Below are 12,075 nucleotides of genomic sequence, written 5' to 3'. Positions count from 1 at the left end.
CTTGGCTGGAGGCTGTGTGATTAATAGCCCCTCTTCTCAATTATGAGGATATTATACTCATCTTCCTTTGGCTGTAAATGGGAGATGTCTATGTATGTGAGATGCAAATGTGGGCTCTATGAATGCTAATTTCAAAATCAGCCAAAAGTTGATTGGCAGAAAACTGAACAATGCTGTGATAGGCATTCTGGGGGTCAGAAATCTGTGAAAGAAAGGCTGAGTGAGAGTGGAGAAAAAAAGAGCTGGAGAGATTTGGAGTTAATCAAGAGAAATAGTTGGGAAAGCAGCAGTTTATGAAAGCAAGTCTAAGCCAGATATCCCAAAAGGAAATCTGGGATGACGAAAACAATAAAAGTGAGAGTTTAGCTGACATTACAAAAAGTAGGATGAAACTAAGAAGCCAAGACTATGCCCCAAACTGCATGAACTGCTGCATCCTCTGTCTCTTACGTCCCTGAAATGTGTCTGTTTGCACCTGGTTTGTGCCCTTAGGAACTCTGCTCCATTTTTAACTATAACATCCTTCATGTCAGGGATACTGTTGTCTTTGCTTTTCTAGATATCCCAGGGGACAAGCACTCAGGAGTGTTCCCTATATTGGATTGAACTGAATATTTGATTGTCAGAAGGATGATCCGGATAATACAAAAGGGGAGGAGCAGAGAATCCAGACACTATTTAATTAGTCAATAATTAGAGCAGAAGAGATCAGGATGAGTACAGGAAAAAGTCTTTGGTTCATATCGATTACACATTCACATTTTTACATAATGCCATATTAGTGACTGTTGTATTCTGCTACTGATGTGATCCTGCAATTTGTATTTGGGGTAAAAATGGGAGTTTATAACCCACTTGAATCAAATGTATGAAAGATGATATGAGCTTTGTAATGTTTTGAACAACCAATAAAAAATAAAATAAAATAGTAAAATTATGCAATGAAAACAAGAGGTTTAATAAAGCATGTACATTGAAATATATTTTTAAAAAAGTCTTTGGGCTGTTTCCAATGAATAGGCAGAGCAAATATTTTAAGATAAGACCTTTTAGGTGGGTTTGCATTATCAACTCAGATTGACTAAGTATTTTGTGTAGCGGACATTTTCAGCCCAAGGTGGCTAGACAAGCAAGCCTAAAGTCCCAAAGTGCTGAAACTTCCATGGATAGTTTCTTAGGTAAGAAAGTTGGTAACTTAGTCTCTGGTGTTCCTGAATCAGCATCACAAAAGAACCCCTCCCTGCTAAAGGAAGACCTGGTGAAGAGAAAGAGATAAAGGTGCCACAGCCATTGATACTTGGTTAAAATAAATTTTTCACTCCACTGGGGGACAGTGTAGACAGAAGGGAAAGCCATTGGAATTATTTTCCCCATCTGTTCTTAGGGACTTTCATTCACCTTCACATTCTAGTCACCTTGCCTTTACAGATTAATTTTACTTATGTAAAAGTGTTTTTCTCTGGGCAGTATGACAGACTCAACATATGCTTTCATATCCAAATGCACTTCTTTGCAAATTCCCTTTGCCAAAATTTTATGTGAATATAGTTATACATACACACACACACACACACACACACACACACACACACACACACACAAATTCCAATAATCCTCTTAAAGAGTCATATACAACTGTCCTTACAAGTAAACTGCATCTTCACATCATCCTTAAAATATAGGTGAAAGTTTGCCAAAATGTTGAAGATATTGTAAAAAAGGGATGGGAAGGATAATTCAAATAAAATTTTGTTTAAAACCCTACTCTAAAACATTTGTATTGACATTTAATTTGTCTCAGAGGCTCAGAAATGTTTCACTTTTCTCATGTGAGATTTAACACTATTTAAATGGATTTTAAAAAATGAAATAACTACTTTCATTTCACCAAATCTAACTTGTCTTTAAGATAAGCAAAAATGAACCATTTTAGATTTCAACATGAATACAGAAAATTTTGTTTATTTGAAGAATTGTCTCAGGTTGGACATATTAGGGAAAGATCACTTAGTACTTTAGCTAAGAACATAATTCAAATTTTCTGGAATTTATTCATGTTGATCTTGAAATATTTCGAGTTCTTCCTTCTTGGCTATTTTGTGATTGATGGGACTGTATGACTATAGTGCTAGACAATAAACTGTGAAGAATGAGCTCCTTCTCCCTGGAAGGACCATGTATGTACCAATATGGATCATGCATATCTTTCTGTGATCTTGGGCATGGCAACCCAATGATAATTGGGTTTGTGGTTATTACACTAGGCTTATATCCTTATTGACAATGAGTGTAGAGCCTCCTGCTGACACAGGGAATAAACCTGTATGTCACAAAGACTTAGGAAATGTTTTAGTAGCACTGCATACATGTAGTCTATCATAACATCCATATTATATATATATATAATATTAAATGGTTTTAACTCTTAAAGAATTTTATATAAAATGATTACTGCCTTTATATGCAGAACTTATTATCTCCTGTTATTCAATTGGGTGTCCATATCACCTGTTATTCAATTGGGAGTCCATATCACCCTCAAAGTAATTCACTGAAGAAAGAGGTAAACATCAGATTGCACTTGAATTATTTTTGGCTAACAATTGTAAGACTATGAACCTCAACTGCAGATCTATATGGAATCTAAAAAAATACATGTGGCTCTAGAATCTGAAATGATTAAATGGATTCATATAAAACAAAGTTGCCTTAACAATGTAAGTCCTACAATATTATGCAATTAACCTTAGTGATAGTTCTTCTTGAGAAAGAGATGTCTTTATCTATATTTTTCATAATAATGCAATCTAATATAACTTATTTTATATAACATAAGCATACATTACATAAATTTGTTATTTATTCTCCTACTTCCTCCTGATCGGAGGACTCTTTTTATGGTACAATCCTATGAAACATGGCAGCATGAAAGTCTAGATAGAATTTCAAGGAAGGATGACTTGTTCAGAAAGGAGGAGTGTGGATAATAGGTGATGAACAGTGCCCAGGGGAAATCTAGGAAGAAGGAAGTACGGCATAGGGCAGAGGAAGAAAGAAATCCATGTACTGGCACTTCCAGAAGAAACACTGAGGGAGAAGGTGCATTGAAATCTCATGTGTTTAGGGAAGTTGAATGTTAGCTGTGAAAACTCTCTGATATTCCTGTAGATCTTTGGAAAATTCTACCAAATCAGATAATTTAATCTTGACTGATTAGATTTTTTATGAAAAATGCTGATGATGTTGAAGGCCAATTAATGATTGATGAAAAAAAATCAGCATGCATAGTCCAGAGGATGGCTTGGTTTAACATATTCTTAATAAAAGTGGCATTAATTAGGAGGAACACACACACACACACACACACACACACACACACACATTCCCTTTGTGTGCACTGAGTTTGCCCAGAAATAAAACAAATTCCAGAAGGACTAGAGGAAGTGGTTGGCTGTCAACACTGCGAGGATAATCTGGAGGGAACTATGAGCCACTTCTATGTACTGGTACTCCAGAAAACACCCTGAGACCGTGATGTAGCGATGGTCTTCTGGGGCCCAGTCTGGGGCGGGTGTCACTGACGTCACCATACATCCTGGTCCATTCTCCATCCACCAAGATCGGTGCATTGAAATATTAAAAGTCAGGATAAGGTCTGTTTCCTGCAAGAAGGCAATTTATAAGGATGAGAATTACTTCATAAATGTCAGCTTATTTGGGACTGAATTGTTTTCTATTTGTGCATTAATTGTAATACTGAAATGTCTTTACCATTAGGGATCATGAATATTAAAAAGGGAATGATTTAAACTATCATCAGGTTAAAGTCTTATATTATAAATCTGCTGTATATTTTTTCCTTGTCAGAATATTTACTTATACATTTTAAATCTCAAAGTTGTATTTCAATGTGGCAGCATTTCACTTGTAGCTAATGCTCATATTTATAAAATCTTTATGTAGTAAAAGACAATATAGCTTATTTTCCTCCTTTTTATTCTAGTTGTCCCTCTGTATCCATAGGGAATTGGTTTCAGGACCCTCAATCCCTGAAGATACTAAAATCCAAGGATGCTCAAATTCCTTTATATAAAATGTCAGTTGGTTGAGTCTGGATGCAGAATCTGTGGATATAGAGGCAGACTGTGTTTTGGCAAATCAGTGTCTCTTCAATCTCATCAACTTCTGTGAATTCAGTCATAGTATTTTTTTTCATGGAATATCATTAGCAAGTTCTTGTAGGGTGGAGATAATACATCAATAACTCTTTAGATGAATTTCACAGCTACAACTAGAATAAAAGGTACAGTTTCTGAACTCAGAGAGCTTATAGTCACATACACCAAGAAACTATCAATAGAATATGGAAAAAAAATGTCATATTCTAGGAAGATAATGGTTAAAAGGAAACATGTTCTATTACTCTGCAAGTTATGATTTTTATTCACAAATCCTAAGAGTGAGCCAATGGTGGAACTTGAACTCTTTTAGCCTCAAGGACAGTTGAGGCTACATGATAATAGGAGCCAACTACTCTCACTCAAAACTGAGAGTGAAGCGCTAGTGTGACTAGGTAGACTCTAGATAGAAAAATGTCTTAAATCATGATTAGTGACCTTGAGACTCTTACTGACATTGAGAATATGTAAAGGTTGAGCTGGAATGGCCAAGGAACTTGGAGACTATAAGGAGGATTCTGTTTGAGGTGCTAAGTGTCACCAACTTCACAGTGGTGACTGGGGGAGAGAGGGGATATTTTTGCTTCTTTTTGAGACCATTGAGAAAGGCTTTAAGCATCCCCTGGAACCTGGGAGAAACAGCAACTAGTGTCTGGTTCAGGTTTAATAAGTCTCAAAATAAAGCCTGGTGTTGGAGCTACCTGCTTAGTGGCCAAACAAAAAGTAGGCAATGTTTGGAAGCAAACTGAATTGCTACATTTGATCATTCTAAGAGCAGAAATGGGCCATCAAAATAGAGAGCTAAATGGCCTTTTTATTAGTGCTTTCCCAGAAGAACTATTGGTGGGGGATAATGGCTGAGAGTACTGACACACATTCCCATGGTTTGAGGGAAGAATTGTAATACAGTGAACAGAGAAGATACACCCACTAAGTCATACATACAGGAGAAATTAATGAAGTCAAGTGTCTCTGGAAAAAAAAAACAGAAAAAAACCCAGGGGCCATTACTAAAGTAAAACACTGAGCCTACAACTTTTCCATGTAGAAAGGGAAAAGCTTAATTTTGAAAAAAAATTTGGACTCTTTATTCAGAAGGACATAATCCTTTCTGAACAGAAACTATTTGGGGAACAATAGTGACAACAGATAGCTTTTACTATTTAAGGGTCACCACAAGAATAGGTGTGCTGTTTATTTTTTTCCAGTGGCAGAAGAACTAGGTCCATAGGTAGATTTGCAGGGGCAATTATGAGAACAGACCAATGCTTTCTATTTTTTCTTACAATCTTAGCCATTTAATGTTTTGTTACCAAAAACTGGACACGACACTGAAGTGCTTTAGAGTGCTTGATCTTCAGCATGCACTTCTCCTGAATGGCATAAGTTCAAGGAGGCAGGACTATGACCATTGCTTTCAGTAATCTGAAATACCAAGTTGGTATTTTCCTTACTTCTGGTGATGAGGTTATAGAGGAAGGCCTCTATAGAGAATCATTATCACCTGAAGTCCACAGTTCACATTAGTGTTTGCTCTTTGTAATGTATATTCTGTGGGTTTTGGCAAATATATGACATGTGCCCACATTATCATATCATTCAGAATCATTTCACTGCCTTAAAAATCCTCTGTGCTCTACATATTCATTCCTTTCACCTCCAAAACACTGGCTACCATGTTCCTCTGGCTGTCATCACAGTTTTTCTTTCCCAGAATTCCATGTAGTTGGAATGACACAGTATGTAGGCTTTTTAGATTAACTTCTTTTAAGTTCCTTTAGTGTCTTTTCATTCTCAATAGCTTGTTTTTAGCACTAAATAGTATTCCTTTGTTTGGCTAAATCAGTCTTTGACCCATTCACCTACCCAAGGACAACTTGGTTGTGTCCAAGTTTGGGGCAATGACAAAAAAAGCTGTTATAAACATCCATGTGCAGGTTTTGTGTGGACATAAGTTTTCAATTCATTTGGGTATATAATGAGGATTACAATGTCTCGATTGTATGTAAGGGTATGTATAGTTCTATAAGAAACTCCCAAACTCTCTCCCTATTGGTTATGCCATTTTGCATTTCCACCAGTAATGAGTAGGGATTCCTGTGACTTGGCATCCTTGACAGAATTTGGTGGCGTCATGTTCTGGATTTTGGCCATTGTAATAGGTGCATGGTGATAGTTCATTGTTGTCTAACTCACATTTCCTCTGTGATATTGACATTGAGCCTCCTTTCCCATATTTACATGCCATCTGCAGGTATTCTTTGGTGAGGTGTCTGTTAAGGTGTTTGGCACACTTATTATCCAGTAGTTTGCTACTTATTATTGAGCTGTATAGGCTCTTGGTATATTTTGAATAATAGTCCTTTATCAGTTAAGACCCTCACAAATATTTTCAACTGTCTATGGCTTGTCTTAAATATATTTTAAATGCAATAGGAATTTCTGAGCTTTATCTACTCCAAGCGTAATCAATAGGTTATTTAATTCCTGTATATTTTGTAAATTTTGAGCTCAAAATCATAACTTTTGATATAATGAACATGACCTGAGAGCACAAAATACATCAAAATCACAACTAATCTTTTACATTCTTGGTGGATTCACACAAAAAAAAAAACTTAAAAGAAAATCAGCTCAGAATTGTAAGATACTAGAACTTTTAAATTTAAAGAACAGTATAATAATTATATATTCAGATCCGTATAGTGACAAAAAAATCTTTGTATCAATATATTTATTCATCTCTCTAAGTAGTCTTTAAAAAGTTCAGATTAAAGGACCCCATTATTTGTCATGTCATTTTCAAAATAACAGGGTCTGATGTGTTACATGAAAGCTGTGATTAGCGCTAAAAATTTGTTTCTGACAGGGCTTGTGTGTATTCAGGTCAATGAAAGAAGCCTAATTGCCCAATAAATAATAAGCATTTGATAAAAAAAAAAGTTGACAAGTAAATGAGAAAATGATACTAGTGACATTTCAGAATTTCAATAGAAAGTGAACATTTACTTTCCCAGTTTCTGGCATTTGAAGAAGAGCACACATGACTATGGCACTGGTAAGCAACAAAGGCTACATTGCCGAGATGAGAAAGCGGAGAGAGTGAGAAGAGAAGTTTTGATTTATAATTTAAAAACATGAAATAATTGTCTTAGATTTCTGGAGTTTTCTGTTGCCTTCTTTTGAAATAGTATTGAAAATTTATATTTTCCCATTTCTAGACTATTTGATTACTATTAGAAAAGCTTGGAACTGCTTTTTTTGATTACTATTAGAAAGGCTTGGAACTACTAAATTGCAATGGTTTATAGTTATCATCATAGTTATTAAACATAGAAATGATTCATAAACCACATGCAAAAAACATTCTACCAGGCCATAATGATGTGAAGTTATGCAAAATGGTATTATCTTGTAGAACATCACATTGTGAGGTTTATTGTCTCTTTTGGGAGATTAGATATAAGCTAAAATGTAACAATATAAGAAAGCATTTGGCAAGTACCTAATAAGTGGTAAGTGGACAATCCATACTATGAATTCAGACTATGGTGCCAGGATACTGTAGTCAGGGTCTGGAGGAATGGCAAAGCTTAGATAGGCTCCTGGACAATTTTAAGCAGAGATCAAAAATTCAAAATTAAGACCTACAATAACTTGTATGTTTAAGTACTAATAGGAGGCTTTATAATTGTGAGAGGGGGAGTTTCTAAGAGTAAAATAGCTTTGGAAAGATGAGATGGGCTTAGAATGGGGAGGATTTAGAGGCGAGTTCAAAAGGCCATGAGTTTTTAAAAGATTTTTGATCAGTGACAGGCCATGGGCACTATCAAACATGAAACCACAGGTATTACAGTAAAAATCACGGAGTCTGGGGTGGACCCTGTAGAAGACACAGGGAGACCCGCACAAATGAAAAGCATGATGCAGGTGATTACACGGATGCTTTGAATTCTGAGTGTTTGACCTCCACTGCCACGAAACATTGTCTTGGGTAACAAAAGAGTCTCCTGGAAAGGACCAGGACTAAATGGCTTTTTGTACTCCTAGGGTGAAAGTGGGACAGGTCTGTATTCTCACCTTAAAACACCATTCTGGTAATGATATTAAAGGAATCCAAGCACTTGCATTTAATGTATTGTAGCGTATTTTAACGAACAAGAAATACCCTGAGAGGTTAAAGTGTTTTTATTAATAAAAATATGTACATTTAATCTTTAGGATTGTGAGAAGTAGTTCAGGAAAGCCCATGATGAATACAATTTTTAAACTATCTGAGCATGAAAAAATTGGAAGAGAAACAGAGGCTATATTTGAAACCAAGAATAACTTTTTTCCCCCATAAACTCTTAAATAAGATATTAAAAGCATCATCAGAAGGATGTGTACTGTATCTCATAGCCAACACCAACATATGGATACTAATTCTAGGAAGTCCTAAAAATTTTCCTTAAAATTATTATTATTCATGGATCATTTCCTGCTGGTGAATTTATTGTAACTCTTAATATAGAATTTTTTTCTGGTGATACTTGTGTAGATATATGCAAACCTGCTTCTATATATAAAAACCCCAATGTGTAGGTTATTTTGGTAACAGGAAAATCAGTAAAAACAAATCACATTGCAAAACATGCCAGGAAGAAAAAAACTGAGTGTTTGACCTCCACTGCCATGAAACATTGTCTTGGGTAACAAAAGAGTCTCCTGGAAAGGGCCAGGAGAAAATTTAAGATTGAGAAGATAAATAAAATTACAAGTATACTTTCTTTAACAAATTGAATGAATTTTAATTATGAAAGAATGCAGTCCAGAGTACAAGGACGTGCATGCCTACCAACTCCCAAATCCAAAGTTGGGAATCATTTTTCTATATGATGATCTGAAGAAAAGCTAATGAAACATCACTTATATATTTATTCTCTTAGTTGGTTCTAGACTCTTTAACCATCATAACCTGAAGATTGACTGATTAGGGACCATAATTCATTATGACACCATAGCTAATGCTAACTCCAGCTCCCACTTCCTCTCATGACTTATTCCAGAAGTGATTTTAAAAAACATGTCTGTGAGTGGTGAAAACATTAAAAAACATTGCTCTAAAAACACATGAGGAAAGTCCAATGTTCTTTGGACTTCTAAAACCTAGAGTTTTAACAAACAAAATGTGATTCTTCACTGTGCGGAAAGATTCACTAAAGATTTAATATAAAATATTTAAAGATCAATGCTGTTATGTTTTCATGATTTTTTTTTGCCAGAAAACAGGCATCTTGTATCCATGTTCCAACAAAGATAGTTACTTCTCTTTTTAAAATCATATCTCAACTTCTTTCTTAGTCTCTAAATTTTTTAAAAATTAATTAAAATTTGTGTTCTAATTAGTTATACATGATAGTGGGATGCATTTGACACATCATACATAAATGGGGTATAAATTCTCATTCTTTTGGTATTAACTGATGTAGAGTGACACTGGTCATGCAATCATATAGGCACATAGGGTAATGTCTAATTCATTCTACTATCCTTCATAACCTCAAACACCCCCCCTTCACTCCCCTATGTTTAATCCAAAGCACCTCAATTCTTCCCTACTCCACCCTTATCATGAATTAGCATCTGCAAATTCCTAAAAATTTTCCTTAAAATTTTTTGCCTTAGGTTTTTGGGATTGGTATATTTTACTTAGCATGATATTCTCCAGTTGCATCCATCTGCCAGCAAATGCCATAATTTCATTCTTCTTTAAGGTTGAGTAATATTCCATTATGTACATACATCACACTTTCTTTATAAATTCGTCTTTTGAAAGGTATCTAGGTTATAGTTTAGTTATTGTGAATTGAGCTGCTATAAACATTGATGTGGCTGAATCACTGTAGTATGCTGATTGTAAGTCCTTTGAGTATAAACTGAGGAGTAGGAAAGCCAGTCAAATGGTAGTTCTATTACAAAGTTTTCTGAGAAATCTCCATACTTCTTTCCATAGTGGTTGCACCAATTTGCAGTCTCACCAGCAATGTATGAGTGTGCCTTTTCCCCCACATGTTTTATGCTATCCCACAACTGGTCTGAATCTTCAGTATCTTAAGCATTGCTGTAAAAAATTGCATTTTTATTAAATTCTTCTCACTACCTCTTATTAATATCCTGTGTGTCTCTCTTCACTTGAATTAATTCTTCAGTTTACCCCTTCCAAAATGACCTGATAGTTCTATTATTTTTTTTTCAACCTCACATGGTTATACCTGGTATTTCTATATGTAAGTCAGTAGTGATGTATCTTGGTCTTTTACTTTTTTCTTAGGGGTAAAGGAATATGGTAAGTCCAATATGGGCACGGTTCTTGCTCAAGAAATACAAATTAAGTCTTATCTAGAGAAGCAAGGCAAGAAAGGAAAGAAGGAAAAAAGGCAGGGATAAAGGAGAAATCAAGGGGGATTACAAATGGAGCAAAAGAAAATAATTCAATAAGGAAGTGTCCACTCCATGCTAATTTCAAAAGAACCCCCAGGCTCAAAGAACTCAGTGTTATTTTAACCTCTAAAGTTATAAGTCATCAGCTATGAATGGGATCCCCGTTTATCAAAATAAGTCTTTCCTTTTTCCTAAACTTAAAACTAGCAGAGACTTAGAGGCAGAATTTCCTCAGCTGGTTACAAGAATGAAAGATCCACTTCTCCTTGACATTATGGTTTTCAATGTACTAAATAAACCCTTTTAAGGTAGCTTTCCGCTGTTTTCTCACATTCCAGTTTTTTCCTTCCCCACAAGTATCTTTTCCCATTTTGTGAGTGTTCCTTTTCCTATCTAAAAGCTTTGAAACATGATCTGCCCTCACTCTAGAGGCTTGGTTAGGCAAAGAACAGGTGAGCTATTTCCAGAGATGTTCCTGCCATCCAAGTACTCACCTGAAGGCTACCCTTTTGTCAGTTTTTAAAGCACATTTATGTGGATTTTTAACGAGCATGGAGGCACAGAGGTGCTGATGATATTGAAAACTTAGAGACATTTAAGGAATACTAAATCTCCTTCTCAATAGCTCCTCACTGGGCTGGGGTTGTAGCTCAGTGGCAGAGCACTTGCCTTGCACAGGTGAGGCTCTGGGTTCCATCCTCAGCACCTCATAAGAAAAGACATAAATAAAAAGAAAGATATTTTTTACATCTACAATTCATTTTTTTAAATAGCTCTCTACCATGACTCCAATTATTTCTCACTGAAAGGAACCAGTGTTGTCTCTGTCATTTGCCTAAAACCTAAAACTCTGATTTCCATAGCATCTGTGCTTGGCTTCAAGGATTTTAAGTCATCAGCAGACTTGGATTAGGTGTCTGAACTCATTTTGTTCCATAGTTCAGGTTGTTCCCTTGTTAAATTTGTTACCATAGAGGCTGATAAAGTTTTATGTCATTTTCTTTGTTGATTTCGTTCTCTGGAAGAGAACAATTCGTGGAAAAATCAACAATAAATGGTAGGAAGCTAGAGATAAACCAAGTGTTGACGTTTTTGATGATGAACTTCATAGTTCATTTTCCAGTTATTAAGAACAAAAATAATTGCAGGTGAAATGAAACATTAACTAACAAAACATCTCCATACATTCTCTATGAATCTTTTAATTTTGAAGATGACAGGTGATCTCCTGGTTCTTTATAAATTATGTAACTTGTTAAATTTCAGGCAATGTATACTACAGAAAAGAAATGAAATAAAATTTATGCATTAGTAACCTTGTCCTGTTCTACAACAGCATTTAGAGGTAAGGATTACTGCCTTCACTTACCGGAAGAAGTAAATGAGGCTGAGAGTGCATATAAACCTGCATCAAGTTCTCTTTCTTAAGGATGGAACTAAATTGCAAACCACATTTTGTCTCACTTCATGTCTT

The 12,075-nt window shown here is 35.4% G+C and overlaps 1 protein-coding gene across 1 annotated transcript; it reads right to left on the bottom strand.

Annotated features, from left to right (window-relative positions):
* Positions 1-320: 320 nt before the first annotated feature.
* On the bottom strand, positions 321-3,658 carry LOC144372294 (sodium/potassium-transporting ATPase subunit beta-1-interacting protein 2-like). Its single transcript, XM_078035650.1, has 2 exons — positions 3,462-3,658; positions 321-1,255 (listed from the first exon to the last, which is right to left on the bottom strand). Exons 1-2 carry the CDS (start codon positions 3,627-3,629, stop codon positions 1,244-1,246), a joined length of 180 nt encoding a protein of 59 aa, XP_077891776.1. The 5' UTR covers positions 3,630-3,658; the 3' UTR covers positions 321-1,243.
* Positions 3,659-12,075: the final 8,417 nt, after the last annotated feature.

This window comes from Ictidomys tridecemlineatus (assembly GCF_052094955.1).
Source record: "Ictidomys tridecemlineatus isolate mIctTri1 chromosome 12 unlocalized genomic scaffold, mIctTri1.hap1 SUPER_12_unloc_1, whole genome shotgun sequence".
Classification (NCBI taxonomy): domain Eukaryota; kingdom Metazoa; phylum Chordata; class Mammalia; order Rodentia; family Sciuridae; genus Ictidomys; species Ictidomys tridecemlineatus.
The sequence above is the reverse complement of the archived record's forward strand: the minus strand, read 5'-3'. Positions and strand labels throughout refer to the sequence as shown.